The 18,670-nt window shown below is 34.6% G+C and overlaps 1 protein-coding gene across 6 annotated transcripts in view; it reads left to right on the forward strand.

The window, feature by feature from the left end:
• Positions 1-18,670, forward strand: part of FSD1L (fibronectin type III and SPRY domain containing 1 like) — a 75,651-nt gene that overhangs the window by 25,936 nt on the left and 31,045 nt on the right. For all 6 annotated transcript variants that reach the window (XM_019454288.2, XM_053908150.1, XM_053908151.1 and 3 more), the window contains 4 exons: positions 1,554-1,655; positions 10,983-11,005; positions 15,524-15,645; positions 17,645-17,854. In XM_019454288.2, the coding sequence (XP_019309833.2) occupies positions 1,554-1,655; positions 10,983-11,005; positions 15,524-15,645; positions 17,645-17,854 (457 nt within the window). The remainder of the gene's footprint in view (positions 1-1,553; positions 1,656-10,982; positions 11,006-15,523; positions 15,646-17,644; positions 17,855-18,670) is intronic.

The following is an 18,670-nucleotide window of genomic DNA, read 5'->3' on the forward strand; positions in this document are numbered from 1 at the left end:
ATTAAAAAGAATCACAACTTGGCTACTGATGCCATTTTCTTCTTTAGTTGGAGACAGTAGAGTATCTCTGTTTTTCCTTTGGGTTCACAAACTCGATAGTATGTTGTTTTCATTAAGATTTTATTAATTCCTCTAAATAACTGACAAGTTATTATTGCTCTTTAAATTGAATTCCTTTGTACTCTTTTTAACTTTCCCTCTTGACTTGAAAGCAAATTTATAACATTTTCTTAGAATAAGATATTTTATCTTAAACTTTGACCTCAGATTTGATTCTTTTAATGGTTACTTGAGATATATTCCTTATTCTTTTTGTTATTTCTTACTTTAAAGCTATATTAACTTAGTTTGCCCTAGTGATCCTGTGTAGACCATTTATAGCTACCATTTTGTTCTGTGATTTTGCTTAAACCTTTCATAAAGCTCTCCAACAATTGAGATATTTCAAATGGTGGTTTGTTAATTATTCTTTGGAACTCATAAGAGTTTTACTCCTAGAAGGAGTAGTATTTTTAGTAGATTGTGGTTGGGTTCTTAGAATAATACATGAAAACCTATTTTAACCCAAAATATGATAAAACTATTCTACTTTTCCAAAGTTAAAATATAACACATCCAGAAACTAAGAAAATTAGCCATAGTTTATCTTTAGTGCTGATCTTAAGGGAAACCTAAGTAGATTTGAATATGGAAAGATAGTAATAGATATTAATATTCTGAAGAAAAATCTTGAGTACGTTAAAAACTTAGAAATATATCTGTTTCTTTGTTTAAAGGTATCACTAACAATAGTTTTTCATGACTGGGCTTAGTTTTAGACCACAAATGATAGAATGGAAGAGAACTAAGAAAGACTGGTACTTGAAATTAATACATCACCATAACAGAGCACATCACTGTAACAGTTACCATCTTTTGTTCCTCTTTATTCTTTTTGAAATCTTGGCAATTCCATTTGTGATTCCTGTGTTACCCAATTTTGGAAACTATAAATTATCATTTATGGTAGTATGTATTATTTGAGTAATGTGATAAATGGAATATTAAAATTATGCTCAACTGAATGTACCTTTAACTTGATTAATAAACTTTAGTTTAAATTGTTAAATATTATCAAGAAATTTAGTCTTCATTTATAGAGGATGTTGTCTGCAGATGAATTATTTTGATATTTTAATTTAAATTGTTGATAGTTAACTAAGTTGTTCGTAGTTTTCTGATTACCTTGATTGAGAAGAATCTTTAAGTGAATTTGACCCCAACTTTTTATAACTGCTTTATTTTCTTTTGTGTTTTTAAATGATGGGTATATCTATATCTGTATGCAGTTAAGCTATTTTGAATAAATTATGGAAAGATGTTAAGTACAATGTATTAAAATAATTAAAATTTCTTACATATATGACTAGTGATTATGTTGCTTTAACACCTCTCTAAAATATTTTTGTTCAATTTTTGCTATTCAAATTGTAAGTTCATTATAACAATATACAGTTAAGATCCTCATGGAAATAGGAAATTTGTTTTAAAGATTTATTTTTATTCTTTTTTAGAGTCAGCTCAGTCAATGTAATAATGCGTTGGAGAACTCAGAAGAACTACTAGAATTTGCAACACGGTCATTAGATCTAAAGGAACCTGAAGAATTTTCAAAGGTACCAAAAAACCAGCCAAAAAACTAAACCACTTAAATAGGAAAGTTTTGTTTAAAAAAAAATGGTGCTTTCCCTTTCAATTTTGGATTTATTGAGCTATTTCTAATTCTAAAAAAGTCTTTGTGGAGGGCGCCTGGGTGGCTCAATCAGTTGAACATCCAGCTCTTGATTTCAGCTCAGGTCATGATCCCAGCGTCATGGGACTGATCCCCACGTTGGGCTCTGTGCTGATCGTGGAGCCTTCTTGGGATTCTCTCTCTCCCTCTGCCCCTCTCTTCCACTCACATGTTCTCTCTTGCTCAAAAATTAAAAATAAATAAATAAGTAAATAAATAGGCTTGGAATTTCTTAAGTAAATTGCTGTATATTTATGTATTCCAAAGCAGACACCCAGATGTGTCTTTGGAGTCAAGAACAAATTATTTAATTTCTCTTTAATGCTCTATTCAGATGAATCAAGTTATTTTCTTTTTCTTTTTAAAAAAAATTTTTTTTAATGCTTTTATTTATCTTTGAAGGAGAGAGACAGAGCATGAGCGGGGGAGGAGCAGAGAGAGAGGGAGACACAGAATTTGAAGCAGGCTCCAGGATCTAAGCTGTCAGCACAGAGCCCGATGTGGGGCTCGAACTCATGAACTGTGAGATCATTACCTGAGCTGAAGTCGGATGCTTAACCGACTGAGCCACCCAGGCGCCCCTATTTTCTTTTTCAATTACATCCCTACTGGTTATTTATTTTAAGGGTACTTGTGTTTTTTACCTTTGTTATAAGTATTTTTTGACTTAGGAAAGAAGATTAATATTGCTATTAACATTGTTCAAAACCTAGTTTTGTATTCCTTCTATGAGCTGATTGGGAAAATATCACTTGATGCAGATGAGCACTGTAACCTAGTGAAATTTGTTATTAAATCTGTTATTAAATGTCCCACTGTTTAGTGTAATTGTTTGAATGTTTTTTTAAAATATGATGATGTAGGTTCTTTTTTTTTAAGTTTATTTATTTATTTAGAGAGAGAGCATGCACACAAGAGCAAGGGAGGGGCAGAGAGAGATGGAGAGAGAGAATCCCAAGCAGGCTCTGCACTGTCAGTGTGGAGCTTGATGTGGGGCTCGAACTCACGAACCTGTGAAATCATGGCCTGAGCTGAAATCAAGAGTAGGATGCTTAACCGACTGAGCCAGCCAGGTGCCCCCAAAATGTAGGATCTTACTTGAAGGGTATGTTTGGTATGAAATATAAGCAGTAGAATAATAAGACTGTTAATGTTTTTACCTAGATCCTGGTATTTAGGAGATTCTGATTTCTAGATTCTAATTTTTATTTTAAGTTGGGTCATTTTTAAATGATTACCAAGTTATCAAATCAAATACACTCTATTTGATGTAGAATAAGGATGTAGAATATATTAAAAAAAGGTGTGAGAAAAGTGGGAACTTGAGCTATATAATTAGTAAAATATATACTATGTAGGAATTTTATCAAGATAAGATATTTGAATTTGATATTTTCTTGGTCTTTGTGGAGTATGTAGTGAAAACTGCATTAGCACGGTTTTATAATCCATTTTTGTCCATCTAATATTTTAATTTCATGATTTTTCTCTGAACTTGAAGGTAGAAAAAACTTCCTTGAGAAGATAACATTTTAGTGGTTTACATCCCTTGCATTTTGAAAATGAATTTTAAAAATGGATTACTTCTAATGAAATGAATAAAAACATTCTTTTGCTGTAAATCTGTGAATTACTTAATTCTTGAATTTGGAGGTAGATTGTAAGTAGGTTCATCTTTGCATTTGGTAGGACTTGCTATATAAAGGAATTATGAGGGAAATGTATCATACTTTAAAGTACTTTAAAAATATATATACATCACCTTTGCAGAGGATGTTTATGGGATAACCTCAAATATCTGGAACATAGCCAAAAAATTTACAGAAAGCAAAAAGTATCTGAGTCATCAAAATTAGTGTCATAGAGTTCATGGGCAGGAATTAATATTCTTTTTTCATGATAGTTTCTTAGAATCTGGTGACTATTATATACATGGCGCTAGTAAATTTTTAGTTTTTTCTTCAGTTTCCTAGCTGTTAACAGAGTCCCCTTCTAGTGGAGTGAAGTAGTTATAAATGACAAGCATAATCATAGCAGCAAGAACTAACAGCCTGAGAGTGAGGAAGAAGGTAGGAAAACAGTAAAATATAGACAAAAGTACTCAAAAACAACTTGAACCCAGTTGCATTTAAGTAGGGACGGACGCTTGGGAAAACTGATCAAGTTTGTTTCTTCCAAGTTTCTCTTTCCACTATTTTCTGAGTCCTTTCCCCTTGCTCTCAAAGGCTGCTGTTTTCTCCTTTTTTCCTTTGTCATAACTTTGTTAAAACTTATTCCCAGATGATTGTCAATTGGGAAGGTTCTGATAAATCCAATTGTGGTTTAAACATATTTTTTTAATGTTCCACCTTGCTTTTTATTTTATTATTTTGGTTTTTCAGCACTGTGCAGTATTGCTTAATTGCTTAACCCAATTGGAAATGTGATGAAATAAATTATTTGTCATTGTTTTGTACCTAAAAATCTGAGTTTATTGTTCAAGAAAAATGCTTAACTGAGAGTTGTTTGTGATTATTTTCTTAGTACATCCAAATAGTATCCAAATAATAGTTGGACTCCAAGTCACAAACCAAGTTCACTTTTCTAGTCAGCTGCGTGGACTATAGATAAGCTTGCCTCAAACACCTAATTGCTGACAGAATAGGGAAGATGACTTAAAAGATTAATTATTGGGCTAGCAGTATATTGTGAGATATTTGGGAAAATAAATTCTTTTAAGGTATACTGGTTATGAATATCCCATATTAAAGTGATTAAATCAGATTGATTTGAATAGCTCGTGGGCACAAAAAAATCATAGGCTGAAATCCAGCCCCTGAGTCTTTTTAGACTTTATTATTTTCAAAAAGAGTACTTTAAGTACTAACATTTAAATGATCATGTTGCAGTACCTCAGCAGTACTTGAATATGAAGCTATGCTTTTTACCAGCATTAGGCAATCTGAAAATGAGTGAGTAAAAATGGCACAAATGGAAAAGGATATTGGAACATACTTTCATTAATTTTTTAAAATTTGGCATTACAAATTTGTTTTATTTTCATTAACTTTTTTTAATTGTTAGAGGTTTGCTTGATATGAATATATGAAGAAGGCTCACAAGCAAATGAAATTTGGATCATTTCCTTTATTTCTGGGTGGACAAGTAGCCAAAACCCCACCAAACCTGGCTTCTCTGCTAATAGCTGGTCTGCAGAGCATTGCTTGGATCCTTTGGCAAAATTAATATTTCTGTTCCCCCATCCCTAAATTTGGAACTTGAATTCTACTTGTGAAAAGAGATGAGTCTGTGGGGCAGTTTCTAAGTCACTAACCATCCAGTTCATTATCTTGCCACACATAACCCAATTTGTTAGACTAGAAGGGAGGGAATGGGTACCTGTACATGGAACCTTCAGTGGAATAAAAAGTACAGGGTGGGGTGAAAGGGGAACAGTGTCTTCTGCATTCGATCTTAGACGAAAAGGGAGAATAGATTTTGTGTATTTCCCACTTCAGACTCATAGTAACTCGCCATTGGCATATTGTTCAGTCGGTGTCAGCCTTGACCACTGGGTGGAACAAATAAGGAGAAGGGTAGAAGCTCAGTGTGTTTTCAAGGGAACAGGAGTATTAGCAGAAGTGCTTTCTGTGGGTTGAAGTCAGGAATGCTGAGAGAGGAAAAAATCTTTACCAAAAGCGTGAATGTTTCAGTTACGAAGGCAATTTAAAAACAAATATAAATATTTGTTAAGAATGGCCAAACTGTGGGTGCCTGCATGGCTCAGTCAGTCAAGCATCTGACTCTTGATCTCAGCTCAGGTCTTGGTCTCAGGGGTTGTGAGTTCAAGCCCTGCATTGGGCTTCACACTGGGTGTGAAGCCTACTTTAAAAAATTCTTCGAATAGAATAGCCCAAACTGTAATTTTTCACCTTATTTCATTTCTGGGCATTTATGTCTTATGTGCTTAGTCATAGAACAGATGTATGCAGTACTGTATTCAAAATTTATTTCAAGTTATTTACTGTAGCTTTGTGAAGAAGGCTTAAATGATCATATTTTAGTTCTTTTTATAAACAGATAAGGATATGTATCGAAAATATAAAACTTTTAATATATGGTTTCAACTGGTGTGTAGTAGTTTTGTTTTTTATTTTTTTTAAAGCTAGTATTTTTGCTTAAAGGAAAATAGCATCTCTTTTCATTTTCTCTTTCATTCTTTGGAGCCATCTCTTTTTCATTTTCTTGGAGTCCCTTTCATTTCCCAGGTTATTCCTTAATATGGTATTTTTGGGGTGAGGGTAGGAGTCTCAATTATATATTATAAACAGTATTGGGAAAGTATTAAATGTTTGCCCCTTAGTCATTTTCAGATTGTCTCGAGAAAACATTACAAAATTATGTTTCCCAAATCTAATGGGAAAATCTGTTTTATACTAAAACAATGTGAATGAACATATAGACAAGACTTGAAAAGTTTCTTAGTGTTGTGTGGCATTCAGAGTGTTACCAGGAACTCTGTTGGACTCTACTGCAAATCAAAATAAAGATAAATCCTGTCAGGCAAATGCTAGTTTTGAAATCTAGCTTTTGCTAGATTCATCATTTTGACAGCACGAGTGTATTTTTCTCTGTTGTTATTCAGAAACAGATATACAGTTGGCCCTTAAACAAGATAGGAGCTATGAGCACCAACCTCCACATAGTTTAAAATCCATGTATGACTTTTTTTTTTTAATGTTTTATTTATTTTTGAGACAGAGAGAGACAGAGCATGAACGGGGGAGGGTCAGAGAGAGAGGGAGACACAGAATCTGAAGCAGGCTCCAGGCTCTGAGCTGTCAGCACAGAGCCCGACGCGGGGCTCAAACTCATGGACTGTGAGATCATGACCTGAGCCGAAGTCGGACACTTAACCGACTGAGCCACCCAGGCGCCCCTCCATATATGACTTTTGACTCACCCAAAACTTAACTACTCATAGCCTACTGTTGACCAGAACCCATACCTATAACATAGTTGATTAATGTATATTTTGTGTGTTATGTGTATCATATGCTGAATTCTTAAAGTAAGCTAGAGAAAAGAAAATGTTACTAAGAAAATCATAAGGAAAAGAAAACACATTTACAGCACTATGCTGTAAACAACCTATATATAAGTGGGCCATGTAGTTCAAAGCCTGTGTTGTTCAAGGGTCAACTGTATTCTTATTTTTGTTGCTTTTTATTAATGTTCTGATTTTAACTAACTTTTCCCTAGTGGCCTCTTCATTTTAGTCTGTATTTCAGAGAATTCGATTGTTGAAGTGTTTAATTTGGATAATTTTTTAAAAGTTATGTGAAAATAAGATAGCTTAGGATGAACTTTTGGGGTTCGAAGATACTTTAGTGCTCATCACCTTATAGATGAGGTAACTGAATCCTAAACGAGTTAAGTAACTTGTTGGTTCATGTGGTGTGAAACTCAGATCTCTTAAACCTTGGTCTCAGACTGCATATTTTTTACTGATGAATTTCAAAACTTTTGCTGAGTGGAAGAAATTTGAAAATCTCAAATTTTGTTCTTTTTGGGTAAATGATTCATTGAGTACAATAAATAAGATCTAAAATTTTTATTTTATTTCCATTTTAACTGTTTAGAAAATACTATTCAATTAGCTGCTCCACAGTTGAGTTATTTTAGGGTACTTTGTATCTAACATCTTCCTATAAAAATAGAAAAATGAGGATATTAAAAAGAAATACAGAAACAATAAGATCTTAACCTTCAGAGTGCTTGATAAATTCATGGAAGAAAATAGTTTCTGTATGTACTTATAGCAGATTAAAACCAAGAGAGATTGAGAAAGATCTGGTTTAACTTCTTTATATCTAATTGGTAATTATGAAGAACCATTTGCAATTACTCCTATTTATACTCTTATTACAGTTCTATTTAAAGAAGTTTGGTCTCAGGTGATAGATTCCTATAACTGATCAGGATTGTAAGATTTATTTTGAAAACAATTAATTGAGAGGTGGAGGAAGAGATTGGGAGAGAAAGGAGCCATATCTGAAGGCAATAAAGTTAAGTGAAGTGTTGGCAAGGATTTCAATAAAAGATTGAAATAGAAATAGTTATTGAAATTGAAAACAGTGGTATTGAGCAAGGTAATATGGCTAATACTTCTTGAAGGCTTTCTAAAAATATACAGTGCCATTACCCAAAAATCTGAAGATTCACTGAGGCCTGTTCATAATTCACTAAGTGGAATTCTGTAGATGCAAATAAATGTGTTAGAGATAGAGCAATGGTAAATTCTGAAATCGTTTGGTACTTGGTAAGCAGAGATGTTTAATTGACAGAATGTGTCACTCTTGAAAGAGGAATCAGGCAGCATAGTAATGTGTGTCTTTTGGATAGATTTCTGCTTTGGGAGAAGAAATTCCAGAAAAAAATTAAACAATTTTCCAATTTAAGATGTTTCTTGAAATTGGGCCCTTTTAGAGAAGTATCTTCAGAATTTGAGACTTTCTCCCCTTTTTTATCACACAGAGTAACTTTTTCAACCCCTTCTGCATTTACACAGTGTATGTACTGTTAAATTTGAACCTAAATGAAAGAGGAAATGCTGAGTCTTCAGTTTGATCACCTGGGTATGTTTATGTGTAAATACACAAGACAATTTTTCCAACATTATTTGGCTTTTCATGTATTCCTTTTCTGGTTTGCCACAAGTAATCTAGTACATTAAATGATAACAAGAAAGCTTTACATGCGTGTGCACATGCATGCACTTGCACAGACACACTAAAAAAACGGCACCGTTACTAAATTAAGTAACTCTAGACACAAAATTGAATCACTATGGTCAGTTTAAAAGACACAGTATTGAGGGCACCTGGCTGGCTCCATCAGTAGAGCATGCGAATCTTAATCTCAGGCTCGTGAGTTTGAGCCCCACTTTGGGTATAGAGATTACTTTAAAGAAAATTGTTGTAGGGAAATTAAACATATATATTGTATAGTGTTCTTGAAAGATGAAACAAAATCTTAGTTTATTTTTTAAAAAAAGATAGTAATGGTCTTCAGATTGTTGGGTTCTTTGAGAGTGACAGGTAAGTAACATTTCTCTAACCAAGTTCTAAACCAGTTGGGAAATAAGAGAAGACAGTAAAGCTGATAAGCCAAATACCAACAAAACGATACTGGAGAATTTGGCTTATATCAACGGGTAAGCTTTCTAATACTGAATCCTAGAGTTAGTCAGACTTGCCCACCTAGGTATAGTCAATACAAGGCTATCTCAGTTCTGTGTGTGTGTGAGAGAGAGCCTGTTTCTGTCAAACTTCCTGCATAGAGGCAAAGAACAGAATATATGTTCTCAGTAGGCAAGCAAGTTGCCAGAAAGAGGAAAAGTAACTGAGCTACTTATTTCTGGTTTCTCCTTTCAAACTCATCTCAGATTAAGTCCTTTCACCTCACCTGGAGGAAGAAATAAAGGGAGTCTAGCGGTAATGGTAGTGGCACTTATCCATATTTAAAGAAACAAGAGGATTCTCCTCTTTCTCTCCTCTGACATTTATATTAAAATCTTTGGTTTGTAATTCTAGCTGTAATGACAGTGGTTTTTAAAAATCATTGTAATTGACTTTCTTAACATTTCTTGTTCCTAATACCAAGGTAGTATCATGACTTGAGACACATATCAGTGCCACCTAATTGGGTTGTTTCCTGCAGAATGCGGGACTTGGAAAGTCTCTTTAGAAACTTATTAAGGACTAAAATGTCTTTTTGGTTTTAAATTTTTTAAATGTTTATTAATTTTTGAAAGAGAGACAGAACACAAGCAGGGGAGGGACAGAGAGGGAGGGAGACACAGAATCCAAAGCAGGCTCCAGGCTCCGGGCTGTCAGCACAGAGCCCGACGCAGGGCTCAAATCCATGATCTATGAGCTCATGACATGAGCCCAAGTTGGACGTTTAACTGAATAAGCCACCCAAGCACCCCAGGACTAAAATTTCTTGATAAAGGGAAGAGAATGATTAGTATATAGGTCTCACAGTTGATTCTGGTAGTGCTGGTAATGTGTCATATGCTGATGTCCTAAATGTCAGTTCTGGTTTTTTGTGTAGAAAGATATTCAGACCAGAATATTTTGGATGGGTATAAAAATGACCAATACCAAATAAGAATAGTATTAGAACTGAAGAGGAGAGGCAGCAGAAGCATTGCTATATACATCAAATTAGTGTTCAACTAAATTGAATAACTATTAGTATTACCATGTGCCAGGCGTTATGCAAGGCCTAGGATTAGAGTGTAGAGCAAAACAGCTATAGTTTACATTGGATGTATTATTGCTAATTATGGTGGTCAGTGTGGGGGAAAAAAAACTTTCGTTAAATATATTACATTCTATGTAAATGTGAAGGGGACAGCAGTTTTTGTGTGTATGTTTCATTGTTTTTCTGTATACTCTATAGCACCAAGTGATAGCTCTTTCTTTCCTAAACTTGTGTTAGCATTCTCAAAAAAAAAACTTAAAAAACCCAAACATATCTCATGCAGAGTAGGTTTAAGTTAGCAGCTTCTGTATCATCTCAGGGAAAGACCCTATTGCTACAAGTATTTCTCTGGTTTCTCCTTGTCTGAATTTTTGTCATTACAACTTTACTCTTTTGGATAAAGGATTGTAGAACTGCAGCCCAGTTTTATATGTTAGCAGGCAAGCTCTCAAAATACAAAGTCTTTGCCCAGGGAAGGCATATAGAGAAAACTTGGAACAACCATGATGAAATGGTGAAAGATCACTGAAGAAAAATTGGAGAACAGATTTGACATGTGTAAGAAAACCATTAGATTGCATAGAAATGTGTGCCCCATGAAGGAGATTGATTGTTCTAGTTGAAGAGTGTCAGACTGAATGCAAGTGGAAGTGTGCTTTGATAATCTTAAGGTAAGGAAAAACATTTATAGTCATCTGGAATTAGTTTGAAGTGTTAAATTTTCCTCCTTTTAAGGTGACTTATATGGGGTCTGGATTTTTTTTTTTTTTACTATAATTCTAACATCACATTGTGCAAGCTGATATGAACTGTACAGATTTCCTGTAATACATGTTTTGATGACTGTGAAACTAATCTATTCCAGGGTTTGTATCCTAACTTTTCTTGCATGTCACTGCCATTGAAACTTGCATGAAAAACACTAACTGCCTTCTTTCTCTTCTCCCTGATTTACTTCAAGGCTGCCAGACAGATCAAGGATAGGTATGGTATACAACCTACATTTTTATATGTGTCAATATTGAAGTCAGAAATGAAATTCAAGAACAGTTTCTTACTAGACTTTCGTTGGTTAAAATAAAAATACCTAATATCCAAGTATAAAAAAAGAAAATGTCTTCTGCATATCTTCTGGAATAAATAATATATCAGCAAGATTAACAAAAATTAGTTGTGGGCAATTATGTACTTCCAAAAGAATTTCATTTCTGGTATAATATAGTTAGTTTTAGTACAGTTCTTTAATTAGCTATGAATGGTTGGGAACCCATTTTGGATAATTAAAAAATACATATTTCCTGGAATGTATTTTTTTGTTCATAAATTTTATAATTATGTCTTATTTTTTGAGAAGTCATAGCATTTTTAATAGTCCTCAAGAGCTAAAGCTCTCCTACTTCACTGCTCTCCTGTTTAACACCTTTGTATTCTCATTCCATCCTGTTCCTGGTGCCATCTCTTTCTGTTTCTCATGCCACTCCTATTTAGTGTGTGGGAAGAGAAAATTAAAATGATGACTTTGTTTTAAGAGGTCTTTCTCATTGGTAGAGACAGGATTAAGAAAGGTAATGTAGTACTGGCTGTAATGAATACACCAGAGGGCTAAAAGAGCTGCTTGCAGTTTTGGATTGGGTTACCACAGAAGGGATGGTTTTGCTCTTCCTGGCTAATCACTACACATTGAATAGTGAGACTATCACTTAAGGTTTATTCCTTTGAGGATTATGAAATTTGCTGAAAGGGGTAGCTCTTCAAAGCACCACTCTGAATCCTAGATTAAATTATTCTTCATCAGATAATTCACAAAATTATTCATCATGGGTTGTGTGAAAACCAGTGTGTCTATTGTTAATCTTGGCTGAAGTCTTCAATTCTGTTTTTCTGATGGCCTATTATTTGACTAGAGGCAAGAGTCACATGCCAGTCTTTAGCACTCTTAGCACAGATGTTAGTTTTTATATATTTTTGGTATATTTTATATCAGGGAGTGATTAAAGACGTGGGTCATTCTTATCAGTCCTGCTTGTGGAAGGGTGATTATGAGAATTTGAAGGTGAGAAGTATTGACTGTACAAAGGAATGGGTGCTAGATAGGTCAGTTTTTTGGATAAGGTAGAATTGGGTTGTATCTGCTGGAATTCGGTACGAGTAATCCATCTTTCAGTGTGGCTAGATCATTCTCTTTAGCCACCTACTCCACTCTCCACTCTGTCTTTCCCTGGTCTCTGATTTTCTGGATTAGAAGTCATTTCCTAATCAGGCTTTTGGCTATCCAAAGACTTTTTATGAGAGCCCTTGCAAGATCTTCTTTTGTTCCTCTCCTAGGAATCTATATGGTTCTGTGCTTCCAAGAAACCTTTTCTTACCCCTTACCTCTTTCTCTGTCCAGATATGTTTGTCAGAATTTAATGCTCATTTTTCATGGCTGAATGCAAAGCTTTAGTGAAGCTTAACTTCTTTGCCCCTCGAAGCCTACTTCTTGGCTTGATTTCATCAGTTTCTGAGTGATATCAGCAGTCAGGGTTCCTTTTCTCTGTCAAAGCACTTTTTTTTTTTTTTTTTTTTTTTTTTTTTTGGTCAAAGTCTATACATTATTTATTTTGGCTACCTACAAAATTTTTCCTCACTGCCTGAGAACTTCTGGGTCTTGGGCTTAATGTTTTAAAACTTCATAATGTCCAGGTTTCTCTGATAAAGATATTAGGTGCTCTGTCAGGAAACAAGCTTCTAGAATTCCATCATTGCCATTTATGATATAAAAATAATTTAAATCTATAGTCAAAATAAAACAGTTTCTACTGAGGGAAGAAGTGGCATTTTAAGGAAAAGTGTGTACCATACCTGAGCAGGGAATCAAGTATATACAATTGAAATTGAATATTTATCATTTGTTGTGATAGAGGTTATGCAGGAGAAACAGTGGGAGTGACAGTTAAAACTAGCAACTGAAATGAAAAGATAATACACATCAGATCTCTGTAACTTTACAGATCACTAGTATGTACTTCTGGGTGCTTTTAGTAATGTTGTAAGATGATTAGTTGAGGTTTGTTGTGGATTTCTGGTTCTTGAAAGAAAGGGATCTTGAAAGGGTAGGTCAAGTTAATTAGGTAGATACTGTGAGGAAATGAAAGTGCTCATGCATATGTTTTGCAGTTATTTTGTCTTTGTAAAAATAAAACTAAGGGGAAATGATCCTTGTATTCAGCTTGTATGATAGGAAGTAAATCAAGAAAATCAAGGTGAATTAAAACAGTCCTGATCACAAGGATCTTGTAGAGAATTATCTAGGATTGTAGATTGTTGGTTTGGGCTTTCAGACACAATGGTCTAAATTTATTCAGTTTAAAAGTAAAAAATTTGTTCAGTCTTTTGAAAGATTATAGCATTGTTGTACATCTGTGTTGATTTATGGAGACTGAAATCTTCATTGACTAGAAAATAAAGGTTATTCTTGTTTTTTAAGTTTTAATAGACCTTTCTAATGTACTTTTGGGGGACATTCTTTTTCTTTGAGGACATAGTGATTAAAATCAAGTTTTGTAGATAAAGTTTCAGATTTAAATTCCCTAAAATACTTTCGGATATTTTTTTTTGAACAGTTCTCAAAAAGCGTTTAAATAGGTTTAGAAGCATCCAAGTAGGTTCAAACCCATTTATTGATTCAGTAGTCATTTACTAAGTACCTATCTGAATATAGCTCTTTCAGAAGTCTTCAAATCACAAGATACTTGGGGCAGTAAAGAACAAACTAAGTGGGGCACCTGGGTGGCTCAGTCGATTAAGCATCCAATTCTTGATTTTGGCTCATGTCATGATCTCACAGTCACGAGATTGAGCCCCTCTCAGGCTCTTTGCTGGGCATGGATCCCACTTCAGATTCTCTCTCTCTCCCTCTGCCCTTCCCACTCACATGCACACTCTCTACAAAAATAAATAAATAAAAGAACAAAGTAAGACTGAGCCTTTGTTTCTAACTTTTTATTGATATCACCTGAAATTTAAGTATTGAGAACCAATAACTTAAAGTAATGTGTGTGAAATATTCAGCATTGTGCTTGGTATTCAGTGAGTTCCCTTTCCCATAAATTGTATTTCACTATAGCACATTCTTCTTGGTCAATAGATCAGCTGTCATTGTTATTAATAAAATAATTACTTTCCTAGTTAAAAAAAATTTTTTTAACGTTTATTTATTTTTGAGACAGAGAGAGACAGAGCATGAATGGGGGGAGGGTCAGAGAGAGAGGGAGACACAGAATCCGAAGCAGGCTCCAGGTTCTGAGCTGTCAGCACAGAGCCCGACGCGGGGCTTGAACTCACGGACTGCGAGATCACGACCTGAGCCGAAGTCGGCCGCTTAACCAACTGAGCCACCCAGGCGCCCTACTTTCCTAGTTTTAAAATGAAGTAAACTAACTGAATACAGCATCCGTTTGACATTTTTTATCCCAAAATAACTGAAGATAGCAAGTTTGATACTTCCCATACCACGTATCTCTGGGTAGATTTGGCAGATTTGAATGACTAGGTCTAGTATTCCCTTTGTTCCTCAGCTCTATTTACTTCTCTCAAATTGTGTGCTAGCAGGACATCATCCGTGAATAGTACTTTTGTATCATTCTTTGACCAAAGATGATAAGGGGTGTTACTTTGTTATACTTGTGGAAACTTATTGTAATATAAGAAATTGAAATTTGAGATAAAATGGCAAATTAATAGAATATAAGAATTTCTTTTAATCTCCAGTTTTAATTGACAGAACAGTTCCCCCATACTTTGTGTAAAATGAGGTCTGGTATGGCTTCTTTCTTTTTTTGTTTTGTTTTTAATACCATATTCATCTAATAAATGTGTATTGGACTGTTATTTCCATGGCATATGGTTTTACAAGGCTGTTTCTCCTTATATCCTTCCGTTTAGCTGATTTTGATGCATCACAGCAACACCTACTAACATGGTTTTCAAAATTGTGATTTCACTTCTCTCCTTTCTCATCCGTGGCCCATCTTTAGCAGCTGCCAGGTGCACAATATTTGGTCAGTGTACTTTTACTCTTATTTGAGGATACATGGAGTAGTTGTGACTACTAAAGAGAGCATGCAGTTCATGATTTGGCACGTGAGAAGGGGTGAGGTTGGCATCAGGAAGTCAGTGAGATTGAGCGTACAGAGGCTCGGATCCCTGTTGAGTCTGCTAATGATGATTTTATATGGGATATTTTCTCTTGAGATATTTTTATTTGTGTACAATTTTATAAAACTGGCTGGAGGAAAGTTGCTTTAAGTTATATTTGAATGTCTAAAATTAAAAACATTTTACAATTTTTTATTTAGTTAATTTTCGAAAGACTCTGAGAACAAATTTATTTTTAGCTTTGTTACCTTTGTTATAGTTTCTGATATTACTAAAGTGAAATAACGTCTGTCTTTTCATTTATAAATTAAATATGGTATACTCCCCATTCTTTTATTTTTAAAAGTATATTTTTGTTTACCATAGAGTAACAATGGCTTCAGCCTTTCGCCTTTCTTTGAAACCAAAGGTCAGTGACAACATGACTCATTTAATGGTGGATTTTTCTCAGGAAAGACAGATGCTGCAAACTTTGAAGTTTTTGCCAGGTAAGTGTGTGTGTGTGTGTGTGTGTGTGTGTGTGTGTGTGTGTGTATGTATATATATATATATATATATATATATACACATATGATGTAAGGTGGTTTTTTTGGTAATGAACTTTGAAATGTATATATTAAAGAAGTGTAATGTGGAAATTTTTTTCTTCAATCAGCGAAGGAATAATTAAATTTCCTAGTCTTTACTTTTAGAGAATTACTTCCCTGGTAGTAAAAATTCTGTTTTAAGAATCCGTCAAAGGGATATTTTTTATTGCTAGTTTGGCAGAGAGAAGCAATAATACCATGATAGTTAACAGTGAGTTTTAGGGCCAGACTTAGATTTGAATCCTGGCTGCCATTTTACTTGCTGTGAACCTTGAACAAATTATTTAACTTTGCTTCATTTTTTTCATCTATAAAATGTGATGGTATTCTTCTAGGGTTTGTGTAAGGATTAAATGAATTGAAATCTCTAAATCTCTTGAAAGGAGTACCTGGCACATAGTAAACACTCAGTGCATATTAGCTGTTGTAATTACCAGTATAGTTGTGGTTATTGGCTCAGATGGCATTTTATTTCCAGTAATAACATGTTAACATTGGTTTATTAGATTATTAGTATGAGGATATTTCAGTAGCCAAAACCATTTGAAATTGAGTCTCAAATTATTTTCCACATATGTGAGAGAGCCAACTAGGGACCTTTTGGCTAGTATTCTCTTTTTAGCTTACATCAAGTGATGGTGTTAGGCTGGTAGCTAAAACAGTTTGGACATGGTGGATTGAAGGAGCAAGTGCTTTTTTACTTACTTACAGGTGCTTTTTACTTACAGGTTCTAGTTAGAACTGACCTTTAGTTTTTGGAGGTTAGCTGAAAAGACAGATTAGTAGTCATGACACTATAATGGAACTAATAAAGGTAGCATAAGTGAAGTACAGTAAAACCTTGGATTGTGAGTAGCTTGTTCTGCTAGTGTTCTGCAAATGAGCAATGATTTCTAATAAATTTTAACTCGATAAATGAGTGATGTCTTGCAATACGAATAGTACGTGACCCCAAATGTCACATGATCACAACTGAGCCAATAATTCTTGAAATTCGCCTTGATCTACGGGTGCTATAGATTACAAGCATGTTCCTGGAACAAATTATGCTCACAAGCCAAGGTTTTACTGTATTAACTTGTGTGGGCCAGGTCAGAAGTTCTAAGTAAGTTTATACAAGGAAAAGATGAGAGAAGGAGCCATAGATGTAGAAGAAGAAATGATACTTCAGGATACTACAGGATATCTACCTGTAAATTGGCCTTTCAGAATTACTGTTGTCATTCATACTACTTTTTTTAATTAAAAAAATTTTTTTTAGTTTTTATTTTTGAGAGAGAGAGAGACAGAGCGTGAGTTGGGGAGGGTCAGAGAGAGAGAGAGGGAGACACAGAATCCGAAGCAGGCTCCAGGCTCTGAGCTGTCAGCACAGAGCCCGATGAGGGGCTCAGACCCATGAACCATGAAATCGTGACCTGAGCTGAAGTCAGATGCGTAACTGACTGAGCCACCCAGGTGCCCCTACAATTCTTTTATAAACAAGATTTTAAAAATACATAGAAAATATCTTAAATTATTATAATCATTGGATTCAAAGCAAGTTATTCTATTTTGTCAGTAGTGATTTCATCTATATTCTATAGCTGTTTGAAGTAACAGATTAAAAAATATGTGTTGAGAAGTAACAAGTCATTGTTGGTTCTTTATCCTTAGCATGTTCGAATTGCTTTTTGCCAAATAAGATTTTAATAAATCTTGAATACGTCTGTGAAAGAACTTTGAAACAAATTTTTAAATGGAACTTGGAAAAATAGTTATTTTGCATTTATAGGGTATCCTTTCTCGTAGCCTGATTCAATGGAACCATTCAAAAGCAACTTGAAGAAAGCAGTTTGAATGACAAACGTGAATATTGGATTAGTACTAATAAATGAGAAATGAGCCTGTTTTTTTCTTTCAGTTCCTAAAGCTCCAGAGATAGATCCAGTAGAGTGTTTGGTGGCTGACAATTCTGTAACAGTGGCTTGGAGAATGCCAGAAGAAGATAATAAAATTGATCATTTTATACTGGAATATCGGAAAACTAATTTTGACGGACTTCCACGTGTAAAGGATGAGCGATGCTGGGAGATAATTGATAATATTAAGGGTACTGAATATACACTATCAGGTAAAATGACTGCATTTTATGAATTTCTTTCTCAGAAAGTAAATGTAATTGTGAAGAATATTTTGAGTTACTTTAGATATTTTTTTTAAGTTTTATTTCTCTTTTTCAAAGAGAGAGCAAGAGAGCACGCATGAGCTCATGGGAGGGGTGGAGAGGGAATCCCAAGCAGGCCTGTGCCGTTAGCATGGAGTCTGATGCGATGCTCAAACCCACAAACCCGAGCTGGAATCAAGAGTCGGAGGCTTAACCAACTGAGCTACCCAGGCTCCCGTTGAGTTACTTTAGAAGATGAAATTAAGTTTCTTTAGCCAGGTTTTTTCTATATTTGTTATAGAAGTGAATTTCTCTTATAATATCAGGAAAACTTTCATTTTGACTACTTCCTGATATTTTCAATTTGTTAAAACAATGTATGTAAAACAAACATGAAGGAGTGTTTTGGAAACAATATTTCAGAATAACATCAATTTTAACCTTGGTTTTTTTTTTTCTTTTGTTTTTTATTTTTTTAAATGTTTTTATTTATTTTTGAGACAGAGACAGAGCATGAGCAGGGGGCAGGCAGAGACAGAGGGAGACACAGAATCCAAAGCAGGCTCCAGGCTCCGAACTGTCAGCACAGAGCCCGACGCGGGGCTCAAACTCACAGACTGTGAGATCATGACCTGAGCCGAAGTCAGACACTCAACCGACTGAGCCACCCAGGCGCCCCTAACCTTGGTTTTTTAACAATAAAAAAGCTGTCAGCTTTTTAGGTATACGTACTACCCCTGCATTTCAGTGGTTCTATAAATACTGTTGCTTTTACCTTTTTAT

This window comes from Panthera pardus, unplaced genomic scaffold (genome assembly GCF_024362965.1).
Source record: "Panthera pardus isolate Hobbes unplaced genomic scaffold, ASM2436296v1 HiC_scaffold_20, whole genome shotgun sequence".
Taxonomy (NCBI): Eukaryota; Metazoa; Chordata; class Mammalia; order Carnivora; family Felidae; genus Panthera; species Panthera pardus.